Here is a 15,760-nt window from a genome sequence, read left to right as displayed (position 1 = left end):
CAAAGGACAGTGCTAGGGTCAGTGCCAAAGGGGAGAGGAGGGCTTCCTCTGAGGACATCCAGGGGGGTGGGGGTTTTCCTGTGTCCATTGGGGGAGGTTTCCTGTGTCTGTTGAGGAGTTTGCTGTGTCCCTGGATTCATGGGAGGGGGAAGAGTTGGGGGTAGGAGTCCCCTGCATGTGTGCATCTTTGTTTTAACTTTTAGTTCTGTTAAAAGACCCCCCAATCTCTGGAAGGCTCATGCAGCCCCCCCTGCCAGCATGATAGCGTGGGTCTCACCTCCAGCATTTTATACTCCAACTTTTAAAAATATCAGCAGTACACATTGCTTTTCCCGCTTGAGCCAACACTTCAGAAAAAATCGGAAAATTCTGCTCTACAATTTACAATGGTCCGGAATTCAAGGTTATGGGCCAAGTGCTGGCAAGTGGGATTAGGTGGGCAGGTCAGGACCTTTCATGCGTCCGTGCAGACTGGATGGGCTGAAGAGCCTCTTCTGCACTGCAGTGTTCTATGATTCTGGATAGTTATTCCGAGTGTTGTTTCTGAATGTTTACAACCAAATGTAATGAATTTTTGAGCCATTATCTTGAAAAGATTGAAGTGATTTCTTTGTCATATTTTATTTGAATCTAATTGGCATGCTTGGTTTTGGCTTGCAGATATGATTGTAGTGATTGCGTCCATTATAGTGCTCAGCGTCGGATCAAATGGCCAGGTCTTTGCCACATCTGCCATCAGGTATTTCTCTGCAGTTTTTTTACTAAAATGAACGCAACAGGCACAATTTATTTCTGTCTGTTGGGCTACTTAGACTTTGAGATTCAGTAGCTGCAGTGCAGAGTTCTGTTTAGCTAAGGGCAATTGTAAAATTTGCAATAGATTATAGTGAGATCCATATCAATGTAGGACAACATTGTGAAGTCTTTGGTATAGTTACGGGTAAATATGGCATTTGCTGCCTAATTTTGAAATTACTTATCGTTAAATGTTTAGATTATTTGCAAACATTATTACATAAGGATCCCTTGACCAAGATTCTAGAGATGAGCACTTTTTTTTTACAGCATCTGCTGCTGAATTTCCTCAGTGCTTAATTAGAATCGGGATATTATTCCGAGGCTGTATTGGGATCAGTGGTTAACCTGAATGAAATGCTCCAGTAAGACTTTCTAATCTTCATCATCTTCCCCTTATTTAGCTTTATTTGACCTGATGAAACTGTCATTTTTTGATCATTCACGATTTTTCTTTTGGTATAACAAAATCTGGATTTTTTGACCAATAAGAACTTGCAGATTTATTCGGTTTACCTTTTTCTTTTGAATGTCTGATCAATCTGTGCAGCCCTGGGGCCAAAAAAAGAATCATTTGAAACAGTGCTACACAGATTGTGTTGATTCATTAATGAAATGAGAAAATATTCTAAAATAATAATGTAAGAAATAGAAACAAGAGCAGACCGTGCAGCTCCTTGAGATTGCTCCACCGTTTAATACAATCAAGACTGACCTTCTGCCTCAACTCTACTCTTCTGCCTGCTCTCCATCTCTCTTGATTCCCTGAGAGACCAAATACATCTGTCTATCACATCCTTAAATGTACTCAATGGTGGAGCACCCACATCCCTCTTGACAATTTTAAAGATCCACAATCCTCTGATTGAAAGTTTTGCCCCAAAAGGTTACCTCTCTACTCCAAAGGGAGGCTGGATCATTGGAAGTATTTAAAGTGGAGGTAGACAAATATTTGATAGATCAGTGAAGAAAGGGCTGTGGGGAAATGGTGCAGAAAAGGAGCTAAGGCTGGCATAGATTAGCCATCATCACATTGAATGGTGGGGCAGGCTTGAAGGGCCTAGTGGCCTACTCCTGATTCTCTTTCCTGTATTTGTGTGAAGACATTTTGTCCTTTTCACCACAGTCCTAAATTATAGATCTCTTGTCCTGAGATCATACCCTTTTGTTCTAGATTCCTCAGCCAGGGGAAACCCCATTCGGGGTCAAGCACCTTCAGAGTCTTATTGGTTTAAGTGAGATTATCTCTCATTTTTCAAAATTCCAGAGAGTATAGGCCTACTTTGATCAGCCTCTTAAATAGAGGACAACTCTCTCATCACAGAAACAAGTCTAGGATGTCTGTACTTTACTTCCAATGCAAATATATTGGCTGGAACATCCCATTGGTGGGAAACATGTGGCTGGGAGGCCGGAGAACCTTGCCCAACATTCCTTAAATTTGGAGGCCAAAATGGTCCAAGTTAGATCTCACCAAAGCCCTATGCAATTCTAGCAAGACTTCTGTATAGCACTTGAATCCCTTTGCAATAAAGGCCATTTACTTCCCTAATTGCTTGCTATACCTGCAACAACAACCAGATTGGGATGGATTTCATATGAAGGACATAATTTTAAAAGTATCAGAAGTTTAATCGCACTGTTTCTAAAATATAACATCTTAAAATATTTAGATTTTTAGTGAGATTGATGCTGTTTTGTATTTTCAGAGGCATTCGTTTCCTTCAGATCTTACGGATGCTGCATGTGGATCGGCAAGGTGGCACTTGGAGGCTTTTAGGATCTGTTGTTTTCATTCATCGTCAGGTATGCCACTCTTCCATCCAGCAAGATCCAGTTGGATTCATCTTTAAATATTCAGTTCAGGCATTGATGATGCCATCATACCCGACTGTTAATCTAAATGTGGGATTGACGGGAAATAGCAGTTGTGACTTTCTTGCTTTTTTCAGGCCAGAAGAGGCACACACTTTTTTTTGATTGTATCAACTGTTCTTTGCAGTGCCAGGAATAGTAAGAGTGCTCCTTCTGACTCCATTGGAAAAATTAGACATCTCCTGACCTGGGCTCCTGCTCCCAATCACAAGGCCCTCCCAAAATACATTCCCTGTGTGCTGAGAGCCACTCCTTTCTCAAAATAATAATATTTTAGTTGAGAAACAGGCAAGTTCATAGCCTGAAAGCGGAATTGAAGCATAGCTTACATTTAAAACAAAAAACACCTTTACTCCTGTAACCCTCTCACCTCCACTAACTCTTCAAGCCCCATTCATGCTAACCATTGATACTTCATAACTCCACTGAACCTAGTTTCCTCATACCTTCCATGCCAACCTATGCCACTCCACCACCCATAGCCCCTCAAACAGTCATGCCAAAATGATGCCCTCTGCCCAACCCCATGACCCTTTGTACCCCTATGCCTTAGTGCCAAATCATGTCAACCTATCGTCCCCACCCACCACCCTTTGCCCTTACAACTGTCATGTCATCTCACCCAGTATCTATCATGGGCATACCTCAAGACCCATCTTGAGATTACATAAAGTTCTTAAGCCTCTATTGATGGTTTCATGATTTCATAAAGAAAACAATAAAAACCCATTCAGTGCATGTGGATTCCTTTAATTCCTTTAAGAACATAAGAAATAGGAGCAGGAGTAGGCCATCTAGCCCTTCAAGCCTGCCCCGCCATTCAATAAGATCATGGCTGATCTGAAGTGGATCAGTTCCACTTTCCCGCTTTTTCCCCATAACCCTTAATTCCCTTGTCTATGAGAAGTCCACCTACCCGTGACTTAAATATATTCAGCAAAGTAGCCTCCACCACTTCAATGGGCAGAGAATTCCAGAGATTCACCACCGTTTGAGTGAAGACGTTCCTCCTCAACTCTGTTCCAAACTGCTCCCCCCTTATTTTGAGGCCGTGCCCTCTAGTTCTGTTTTCCTTTCTAAGCGGAAAGAATCTCTCTACCTCTACCCTATCTAGCCCCTTCATTATCTTGTAAGCCTCTATAAGATCCCCCCTCATCCTTCTAAACTCTAATGAGTACAGGCCCAGTCTATTTAATCTCTCCTCATAACATAACACATCCAAAGAGAAGCTTTGGAATTCATGATTTCATTTCACTCCGTCTGCGATGTTGAAAGGTTATGATATCAGTCATGCAAAACTCATCCAGTAAAGATTCTTCCAAAAAAATTTGAAGTGTTGAATTTGCAGGAAAACAGGAGTAATTCATGCTTGTTTTTAGTGGGAGTTCACACTAGAATCTCCCACACTCTGTGCAGTGCAGAGGTCAACACTATGAATATCCGTTGCCCAGGGGCCACCATCTCTTACCTCCTGATCCCCTGGGGGGGCCCAGAGTGCCCCCCTTCACTTCAATCCTGAAAGTTCCCTGAAAGTGGGGATGTACTGTAAACCCTGCTGGAGTGAAAGACTCTGATGGGATGGGAGATGCCAGCAGGCCCGGAGAATTCAGTCCTGGGCCCACTAATTACATGCAAAATACATTTAAATAAGATTAAAATCACTTACTTTGTCTTCCCGCCAGTTCCCAGCGTGATTCTGACAGTGCCAGAAATTCAGTGCTGGGAGATGCACTTGCGGTGGGAATGTGTGGGTGAATATATATATATAGATGATCTGGAGGAGGGAACCGAGTGCAGGGTGTCGAAATTTGCTGATGACACCAAGATTGGGGGAAAGGCAAATTGTGCGGAGGGTGTGGAGAGTCTGCAGAAGGATCTAGATAGGCTGGGCGAATGGGCCAGGAAATGGCAAATGGAATTTAATGTTGGCAAGTGTGAGGTGGTCCACTTTGGTAGGAAGAGTGGTAGGAAGGACTATTACTTACGTGGCGAAAAACTGCAGCAGGCGACGGTGCAGAGGGACCTCGGGGTCCTTGTGCATGAGTCGCAAAAACCCAGCTTGCAGGTGCAGCAGGTGGTCAGGAAGGCGAATGGGATGCTGGCCTTCATAGCGAGGGGGATTGAATATAAAAGTAGGGAGGTCTTGCTGCAGCTGTATAGGGCATTGGTGAGGCCGCAGCTGGAGTACTGTGTGCAGTTTTGGGCGCCGCACCTGCGCAAGGATATTTTGGCCCTGGAGGGAGTGCAGAGGAGGTTTACTAGGCTGATACCGGAGTTGAGGGGGTTGAGCTATGAGGAGAGGCTGAATAAACTAGGCTTGTACTCGTTAGAGTTTAGAAGAATGAGGGGAGATCTCATTGAGACGTATAAGATGATGAATGGGATGGATAGGATAGAGGTGGAGAGACTCTTCCCGCTCAAAAAAGACAGTAGGACTAGGGGGCACAGCCTCAAGATAAAGGGGAGGCGGTTTAGAACGGAGTTGAGGAGGAACTTCTTCACTCAAAGGATGGTGAATCTCTGGAATTCTCTGCCCGTTGAAGTGGTGGAGGCTGCCTCGCTAAATATTTTTAAAAAGCGGGTTGATGGGTTCTTGATAAGAGAGGGGATTAAGGGTTATGGGGAGAGGGCGGGAAAGTGGAACTGAGCCACGACAGATCAGCCATGATCTTATTGAATGGCGGGGCAGGCTCGAAGGGCTAGATGGCCTACTCCTGCTCCTATTTCTTATGTTCTTATGTTCTTATGTTAATTGTACGCGTGCCTGGCCGTGAGTTTTCTTCCATCCCGCTGCACTACAAAATTAGCGTGGCGGAGTGGGAGAATCACCCCCAACATTCAGGCATGTGTCAACAGACAGAAATGAATAGCAAGCACATTTTTAACACTGCAGAAACCTTTTGCAAAGGACCAAAGTTTTATGTGCCTTGACAGTTCTGTTGACTGTTCCTTTTGATAGCTCATTTTGACAGCCCTCTTGACAGTTCCAGTGAGTTTCTGCACTTTTTAAACCCATTCATGTCTATTTTTAACAATCACAAAGGCAATTTACCTCTCTCAAAGATATGTGACCTTCCCCCGCAGTCTCCCTGAACCTTATCCAAGAGAGTACTGTACGTCTCCAAAAGGATACCCCACCTCTCCAAGGAAATATGACAGCTCCTGTTCTTCTCCTAGCAGGTCTGAAGTAGTCATATTTTGGACATCCCATTACTGAAAAGCAGATGTAACACATACAGCTACATCCGTGAACCACAATGTGCAACTAAGAACACGCCCTTACTCTGCACCTCTGCAAAAATGATCGGTGTTGTGTTCAGGGCCTTCCGGATCCAGACCTCCACTGCCAATGCAGAGTGCCTGAGTGGGATTCACTCTGAAAATCAGTGGGTGGGTCCTATTCCTGCTGAAGATCTGTCATATCTGTCCATCCATCGATCTGTCAGAGCAGAGAGCAGCGCATACGCAGTGATCCTGCACTGCCAGTCTCCCAGTGGCTGGCCAGCTCAATCACTGGCCAGCCCCGCGACCTCGAATTGCTGCCTCCCCACCCTTTGATCACTGGTCTCCCAAGCCTTTCCAGTCAAGCCCCGATCTCCTGCCCCCCTCTGGCAGTCCCGTACCCCCCCTCCCCCAACAGTCCTCCATCCAACCCACCCCAATCTGGATGGCCAGCCCAGACCACCCACTTCCTTCCCTTTCTGAGCAATCCTCTGGCAGAGTGACAGTGCAAACCTCTCCCCCCCTCCCACCCCAATAGGCCCCATCCTCTCTGGCCCCACCCACTTGGCATATTCCATGCCTGGTGGGCAGTGCCAAGATGCTGCTTGTACGTTTCATGTTTGCCCCTTAGGCAGTGGTGGGGGCCAGGCTGGCACTGCCCAGGGGGCACATCTCCTTAGCCCTGACCTCCAGGGGGTGCCTCAATGGCCTTAGTTCCTTCCAGCAGGTTTGGGCCGCCTGCTCCCCCTTAGTGGGGAGCAGTTGTAAACCCCGGTGGAAGGGGCCACTCATACCAGGGGCAGACATTAGCAGACCCAGAGGCTTCCATGCATATTTCCAGCATGGACCTGTTGACTCAAAAAAACGTTGCCGCAGAGGTGTACAGAGGCCTGGGCACTGAGCAGGAAAGCTGCTGATGTTTCCCAGTCTGTTGTGCTGTTAGAGCAGTACAGTGGGCTGGGAGATTTGCCCCCATGGTTTGGGCTTACAAGTAACTAGCTCTGTGATATGTGGAAAGTGCATCTCTTGGGCAGGATTTTCTGGCCGGGTTTGACCCAAAATCCAACCTAAGATCAATGGACCTTTGCATGGTTCGGCCCACCCTCCAACCCCCACTATGATTCCCGTGGTGGGCAGCGGGATGGGAAAATTCCAGTGCCTGTGTTTTTTTTGTACACAAAGTTAGTTTTTGCTTCAAAATGTGAAATCTTATGGCCTCATCTTTCGTTTAATTGCTGGGTGTTCAGATTCCTTCTTTAAAACTCAAAATCCTGAATAGGATCAGAATAATTTTGCTTTTTTTTGACCGAGTTATTTAGAAATTTCTTCCAATCAGTGTGTTCATATTGGAGGCAAATATTTCATCCTGATATTTTTTTCTTTTGTTTGTTCTTGGAACATAGGAATGCTGGAGAGGTCATGTTTATTGTCCACCTTTGGTTGCCCTGAAAAGGTGGTTGTAACTTGTTATCATGGAACTACTGTAATTACTTGCGGTGTTGATTCTGCCATTCAGACATCGAGTAGGGTGTTGTAAGGTACTGACTTGATGATAATAGAGGAATAGCTAGGTTGATGAAAGTCAGAACAGTGTGTGACTTGACTGGGAACCTAGTGATGATGGCGCAAAACTAAATAAACTTTGAATGAAAGATGCTAGTCAAATATACTTGCTAGCAGAATTGTTCTGTTGTGTGATATATTATTAAAGAAAAGCTGAATAACTGCAAAACTCTTAATATTTCTCACCTCAGCTTATTGTTACATAAATGCTGTAACTGGGGAGAAGTGCTGCATGTGCAAAAGCATTGAGCAATGAAGTACGGAATAAAATGCTAAAAGATTGGAGATAAGGTTGAAATGGAAGCAATAGGGAAAGCGGCCTCACAGCGCCAGGGATCCGATTTCAATTCGTGCCTTGGGTGACTGTGTGGTGTTTGCATGTTCGTTCACATGACATTTCTTCAGGTGCTCCAGTTTCCTCCCACAGTCCAAAGATGTGCAGATTAGATGGATTGTCCATGCTAAATTCCCTCGTAGTGTCCAAAGATGCGCATGTTAGGTGGATTAGCCATGGCAAATATGCTGGGTTATGAAGATAGGGCAGAGGGATGGGCTTGGGTAAGATGCTCTTTCGGAGAGTTGGGGATAACTCGATGGACCGAATGGCCTCCTTCTGTATTGTAGGGATTTCATGATTCTATGGTAATATACTTACTGAATTAAATTTTGCAACCCATTATTGGAATCAAGTAAGGTTTTAAGTATGTTTTTACTTAGACAAAAAGTTAGCCTGCAGGTCCAGCAAGTCATTCGGTAGGCAAATGGAACTGAAGGCTTAAATTGCAAGGGATTGGAGTATAATCGTAGGGAAGCATTGCCACAATTGAATTGGGCATTTGTGAGCCCACACCTAATGGGCAGAATTTTCCTGTCCCGCCTGCCATGGGAATCGTAGCGGGCAGGACAGGACCATGCAAAGGTCCATTGACTTCGAGTGAGACTTTCTGGTCTTGGAGTGAATGTGGCCGGAAAATCCCGCCCTCATTGCATTTTTGGTCCCCTTATTTAAGAAGGCTGTTGGGAAAATTTTCACTGAATTGATTTATGGCGTGAAGGTGTTGTCTTATGAGGAATGGTTGCGCAGGTTGGGCCTTTAGTCATTGAAGTTTAGAAGAATGAGAGCTGTCTTATTAAACTTCTAGAATTCTGAGGGGGCTTGACAGATTAAATGTTTTCTCTCATGGAAGAATCTAGAACTAGTGGATACAATTTCAGAAAAAGTGGACTTCCATTTAACACACAGCTGAGGAGGAATTTCTTCTCTGGGGCGATCATGATCTTTAGAATTTTCTAAGCTTGAGGTCAGAACAAACTCTAGGGACTAAGTGGCTTACTCCTGCTCCTATGTTCCTGCACAACAAATACACAGAGGAAATCTGGGCCATTAACACTAAATTAGAATTATATTGACGTAAAGATTGTGGACTAATTCCAATGAGATTGCTTTGAAATTGTTTTTCATCTGTTCTCAGTTACAATGTCATCTTCATGAAATATGAAGACTATTTCATGGAAATGTCATTATATATGGTTACAAGGACTAATGACTTGTTACCTTGGCATTTGATGATTAGTTAAATATGTTAAAAGTCTCATATAATTAAGTAGGACATTTAAACTGACAAGATTGCTGTTTTCTGTTTGTTTAACCCTAAGAAGATTATGGGCAAAAATAGCTGGAGCGACTGAACTCAAAAACGTTGATTACTCACAGCTGTTATTTTAGAAACAGTAACAGTGGCTTAAAGGTTCAGTTGATTTTAAATGAAGAATGCATGGATCAAATTATTCTAACCAGAATTGAAAAACTCTTTCGAAACACAGTTGTGCTTATGTGCTTTACAGCAGCAAGGCTTAATTTCTTAAAGTAAACTCTAGTAAGGTATTGTTACTCCAGAACTGGAATTAATTTTACAGACGTGAGTTTTAGAAGTTTAACATCTACAATGTAATGACTGTGTGGAGAAACAAGCTAAGGGCAGATTTTCTTCTTTATACCTATTCCTTCAGTTCATTGTTCTACCATAGACTAATCAAAGATATCTGCTTAAAAATGAAACTGCCACTACGTTAGGTATCCCACAAATTTAGTGGGAATATAGGAAGAAAGGAACAGGCATTGGCCATTTAGCTCTTCGAGCCTGTTCTGCTATTTATAGTTAAATCATACTTGATCTGTGACCTAACTCCATATATCCATTTTTAACCCTTAAGACTAGGTATATTCTAGAACCAAATGGATAGCCCAAAATGTTTAAACAAGAATTGTAAAGAAATATGTTCAGAATGTGGGAGCATTCCTTCAAGTTTTTCTTGTAATATTTGATCCTTATGACAGAAACATTTATTTATGTTCGTACATATTGCAGGCTTAAGTCACATTTCAAGTTTTATATTCTAATATGCTTCAGGAATTACAAAATATTTTGACTTGTATCTCGAACATACTACACTCCTGTGGATTTAAATTCATTCTCTATTGAAACTGCCTTGTATAATTCTTTCCTTTGAAATGATACAGACATAATTAACAGCAAAGTTGTAATAATCTTAATTGAAAACAGGAAATGTTGGAAATAGTTGAGCATGTCTGTCAGCACCTGAGAGAGAAGAGGCCACCAGGAGCGTGAATTATAATTGACAGAGTGACTTAATCAGGCAGGAGCTGAAATCCCAGCTCCCCGTCAGTGGGTTGAGCTTAAGGGATTAAGTTGGTAGTGTTTCAGCTGTGGGTTGGGACTCATGGCTTCCTGTGATAGCCATCTTCTTTCCCTATATGACCAAACCATGAGTACTTAGTCAATCACAACTTTTCCAAGTTAATTCAGACCTTCAAGATTAAGTCACTGGTGAACGGGAAACTCATGCCACCCGATTTACAACAGTTAAAGATGCCATGCACCAGGTGAGGTGACCTATTTGGATCATAGGTGAATTCTTGTCTTTGATGACAAGGAGAAAGGGGAGATGGACAGGAATGTTTGTGGGTGTTGACAAGGGCAAAAGAGGGGTTGGTGGGTGGGGGGGGAGTTGTAGTGCAGGGGTAGTGCTGAGGAGGTGATTGGACTATGGGAGGGAAATTAGAGTGATGGGGTTGGGAGGGGTCCCAGGGGATGACATACAATTATGGGCAGGGGGTGAATATGGGGGTTGAAGATTTAGAGCTGTACAGAGGGATAAAGGCTTGAGGCGGAGTTTGGCAGCCACTCACGTTGGCAGGATATTCTGGTCCCACTGCAGTGAACAGAGGTTTGGCTGAACTCCAAATTCTGAATGGCTGGTAAAATCACGATGTGGGTATGCCGGCGTTGGACTGGCGTAAACACAGTAAAAAGTCTGACAACACCAGGTTTTAGTCCAACCGATTTATTTGATAGTAAACGCACAAGCTTTCGGGGTTAGTCCCTTCGTCAGGTGAATGGAGAGTTCTGTGCTTTATATGCTCTGTCTGAGGCCAGAACTCTCCATTCGCCTGACGAAGGGACTAACCCCGAAAGCTTGTGCGTTTACTATCAAATAAATCGGTTGGACTAAAACCTGGTGTTGTCAGACTTTTTACGGTAAAATCACACCCATGGTTCCACACACAATTCTTCCAAATCTGCAAATTCTGTCTCCTTTCTGACTTGTTCCCTTCTGACACAGCTGTGTGAATGTCAACTTTTCTGTAGCCTACCTGGAAGTGCACTGCCATCACCTGATGGTTGGTTTGACTGCTTCCTGCCCTGGGACATCATGTAATCCCATGTGGCTGCCACCCACGCTGGCACACAAGCAGAAGTGGCACACAGTTCAACTTTTTTTTAAAGTTTACTTATTAATCGCAAGTAAGGCTTTCATTAACACTGCAATGAAATTACTGTGAAAATCCACTAGTTGCCTATTCGGGTCACTGCACCTAACCAGCATGTCTTTCAGAACTTTTGCTGTTGGGACCCATGGCTTTTAGGATAGAAGTCCTCCACATTTTTTCATGTCGGTCACCTTTTGTCTGAACCGGGAAAATTTAGGGATTGTCACAGCCATGCTGGCCTGACAACATTATGACTTTTTGAAAAAAAACTACGCTTTAAAAGACTGAAATTTAAGATGGCTTCCAAGGACTACCAGATGTTTCTTGTGTATTGAATTATCCTGTTTCCAGAGAGAACAAAGCTGACTTTGCCTCTGATGTTGTTGACTTAATGTTTGTCAGACCAGGAGATAAACAAAACCCCTCCGCACTTTCTTAGTAAAAATGTGGATTTTCCCTTTTTCAAACACTCAGGCTGGGATTCAGCGGCTCCTGGCCAAGGTGGGACTGGCAAATTCTGGCCAAGAGGTTTTGGGCAATTGAAACCATGGGTGGAAGAAGGACATGAAATTACTTGCAAGGCCATCTTTGCATTCTGTTGGCAGAAATTAACAGGAGTTCAAACTGACTTGACTTGATTTATTATTGTCACATGTATTAGTACACAGTGAAAAGTATTGTTTCTTGCGTGCTTTACAGGTAAAGCATACCATTCACAGAGAGGGAAGAGAGTGCAGAATATAGTGTTACGTCATAGTCAGGGAATAGCTAAATATCTTCAGAGATTTCAGGACTGATTTTCTTTAGAGAGACAGAATCCTGCAAAGAGCCATCTGCTGCTGCAGTCAACTAAGCAGCCGAAGTATATGCCTGCAATACCTTGCAAGAGGAACAAGACTCTCTCCTCCAGCTGCTCTCCCACCAAGTTTACCTGAGTTCTCAACCTTTGGTAGACCTACTACAAGAGCCATCACAGCAACAGTGAAATTACTACTTTTCAAAATCTTCACTTACAGTCAAAAAATCCATTCAAGCAAGAAACACAGGGCCCCAGTGAAATAGTAGTTATTTCATTGTGGGCTACACTCATCTTTACACCCTCAGGGGGATTCCCCATAACAGGTTCACATCCAGGTGAACCTGTTGTTAACTGCGCTGACATCGGTGCAGTGTGAATATATGACAGGGGATCAATATCTGGCCGGGGGGTGGGGGGGGGGGGGGGGCATATTATATTAAAATGTATTTAAATTAGGTTTACGCCTAAATATATCACTGGTGGGAGGGGCAGCGAAAATACTAAGACTTGACCTTGCTGACAAAATCCGCTAATTTCAGGTTTTGCTGCGTCTTGAGCCCACACTGGCAATCTCGCAGATGGTGAGAGTGGGCTCAAGATCTCAGCAAGTGTTTGTGTATTATGAAGTTTTGATTGAATGAAGCTGTATCTGTTCCTGGTATATTAATCGTCTTATTAAAGCTAAGGATGTATAGTTGAAAGGCATTGAGAAATTAGGTATTTTGAGCCCAAGTAAAGAGGAGTTTATCCCATTCCTTTGCCTGAACATGCGCACACGTACACATAAATTGTGTGTGTGTATGCTGTTATTGGTGGTTACCATTTGATGCAAGAAATGAGTTGTTTCAGGCATGGGCAGTCAACGGCTTGTCCAGCCTGACTGTCTGCCTCTCTTCTGTGGATATGTCCATGGCTGGGTGTCCCTGGAGAGGGCCTATTACTATTACAGGATCCCTCCCCCTCCCATGATCAGAGGGTTCACTGGAATGCTTAAAGACTTCTGCAACGTGTGTGTGTTCTCTGCAATGATGGGAGTAATGTGTGCAAATACAGAATCTTTGTTCATTTTGTGTCTGTGTAAATCTTATTCATCTGTAAAACATAATTTAAAGTTAGAAGTGGTCTAAAAGCTACCAAAGTACACAGTAACTTATTATCAGAATTCAGTTCATGCCTCATTGATAATGGGATCTCTGTTTTGCAGGAACTGATAACAACATTATACATAGGTTTTCTGGGTCTGATATTCTCTTCCTATTTTGTGTATCTGGCTGAAAAAGATGCAGTTGATGAAAAAGGGACAACAGGGTTTGGAAGTTATGCTGATGCCTTATGGTGGGGAGTGGTGAGTTCTTTTGTATTTAATATCATTTGTCAGTGATATTTTCACATGAGAGTAAGATTAGTCAAATTTGCTCTTATGATGCACCTTAGGGTTAGTATTTTCTGTATATCTTTTTTAAAAAGTCACAAATCTCCATCAGACACATTCTGAAAATGATAATAGCGACATGGTAGCACAGTGGTTAGCACTGCTGCCTCAAAGTGCCAGGGCCTGGATTCAATTCCCGCTTGGGTCACTGACTGTGTGGAATCTGCACTTTTCCCCATGTCTGTGTGAATTTCCTCCGGGTGCTCCAGTTTCCTTCCACAGTCCAAATGTTGTGCTGGTTAGATGCATTGGCCATGCTAAATTCTCCCTCAGTGTACCTGAACAGGCACTGGAGCACAGTGACTACGGGATCTTCACAGTAATTGCATTGTAATGTCAATGTAAGCCTACTTGTGACACTAATAAATAAACTCAAATTACCAAAATACTCAACTTTCACCTCGTATTGCTGCCAGGCTGCCACCCAATTTGCTGCTGCAGTGTTGTAAAAGAAATGAAGCAGCAATAGAAATCCTGCCAAGCGCTGAAGAGTATGTAGATTTAATAAACGATTCTCTTGATGTCATGAAACCCTAGATTGGCTCTTGGGTTAGTTCAATGTCACGGCCTCTGTTGTTTGCAATGGAATCAATCCAGGGCACATGAGATCTCTTTCCTTTTGGTGATGTCATGGAGTGTCTCAAGAGGGATCTTGCATACCTCAATGCAGCACCAAAGATTAAAACAAGTTAAACAAAGCTTTTGTGTGTACACTATCTTCAGTTGAATAAACTTTGATTAAAAAGCACCCCGTCAGACTTACTCGACCTTTTACATAATTCAAGATGCAAGTTTTGGCTAAGGAAACTGATTTTGTTACAAGAAATATTAAGCAAAATTTTTCTGAGTTTCTTATAAGTATATAGTTAAGATGGGGAAGCACTTTGAACAATAAATATTTTCTCTGTAAGCGATGGTTTATATTCCTGTTCCTTATCTATTCAACAATATCTAGTATCAGCAAAAGCTTCAGAGATAGTGACAGCTTACAGTTTCTCTTTTAAATTTAAAGCATATTGCAAACTACACTTTTTAATTTCACTGATCTCTTCTTTTTCTCTTAGGTAACAGTTACAACAATTGGATATGGTGACAAAGTTCCGCAGACATGGATTGGAAAGACAATAGCATCTTGTTTCTCTGTTTTTGCTATATCTTTCTTTGCACTTCCAGCTGTAAGTAAATTGTCTGCCTTTCACTGCTTTTATAGAAACCATTGAATCCTACAATGCGGAAGGAGGCCATTCAGCCTCCTGTGGTCTGCGCTGACCACAATCCCACTCAGGTCCTATCCCCATAACCTCATGCATTTACCCTAGCTAGTCCCCTTAACACTTAGGGGCAATTTAGCATGGCCAATCCATCTAATCTGCACATCTTTGGATTTTGGGATGAAACCTAGAGGAAACCCATGTATTCACGGGGACAATGTCCAAATTCCACACAGACAGTGACCCAAGCTAGGAATTGAACCCAGGTCCCTGGCACTGTGAGGCAGCACTATTAACCTCTGTGCCACTGTGCCGCCTGTAAATTTTTAGTTTTAAAATGTCAGGGATAAACAAGATGATATCTTGAGCTTGGGTGGTTACACACGCAGACTCCCCTTGAAGGAAAGTCCAAACTTCACAGTGAAAAACATGATTAATCAAGATTGGAAAGGGGAAGGGGTCATATTGGAAGAACCAGCTGACTGGAAAATAATTTTTAAAGATCAATAAAGCAATCTCAAAACAACATAAAATTGACCAAAGGGCAAGTATTATTTTAAAAGGGAGTGAGCTGGTTGGAAATGGGACTTATTGGAAGAACTAATGATGGAAATTATCAAGTAAAAATCCATTGGGTGCAGTGACTCCTGTATGAATAAAAACAGAGAAAAGGTGTTCAATTAAAGGGCTCCTTCCTTGCAATAGCTACAATAAATTCATCCAGTTGCCAATCAGAATGTCATGTTATGCTAATGCTAAACAGCATGTGATTAGAGGAATTTGTTTGGTTAACGATATTCTTGTTATACTTCAAGATTTTACAATAAAAATCACTGCCAAGTAGTTTGTTTGGCAAATTAGAGGACACCAGGATAGAAATTAATCTTGGTTGGTAACACAAATGGGCATTCATGTATCGATCAGTCACTATATTGAATTCCATTGAACTGGCAGCTGTTGCACTACCACCCATTTTTCGCTGCCACTCAAGATAAATTTCAATCCTGTTGAATGCTTTTATAATACTTAAGGCACACTTTTCACAATTCTTATTTAACTCATGCTATTTC

General features: G+C 42.7%; 1 protein-coding gene across 1 annotated transcript in view; it reads left to right on the top strand.

Moving 5' to 3' along the window:
- The window catches only part of kcnq1.2 (potassium voltage-gated channel, KQT-like subfamily, member 1.2), a 483,492-nt gene that overhangs the window by 75,176 nt on the left and 392,556 nt on the right, over positions 1–15,760 (top strand). The window contains exons 4-7 of the mRNA XM_080191027.1: positions 661–739; positions 2,505–2,601; positions 13,252–13,392; positions 14,544–14,654. Coding sequence (XP_080047153.1) covers positions 661–739; positions 2,505–2,601; positions 13,252–13,392; positions 14,544–14,654 — 428 coding nt within the window. The remainder of the gene's footprint in view (positions 1–660; positions 740–2,504; positions 2,602–13,251; positions 13,393–14,543; positions 14,655–15,760) is intronic.

This window comes from Carcharhinus amblyrhynchos, chromosome 6 (genome assembly GCF_965287045.1).
Source record: "Carcharhinus amblyrhynchos chromosome 6, sCarAmb.v2.hapA, whole genome shotgun sequence".
NCBI lineage: Eukaryota > Metazoa > Chordata > Chondrichthyes > Carcharhiniformes > Carcharhinidae > Carcharhinus > Carcharhinus amblyrhynchos.
Note: the sequence above shows the minus strand (reverse complement) of the source record. Positions and strands in the feature narration are given on the sequence as shown.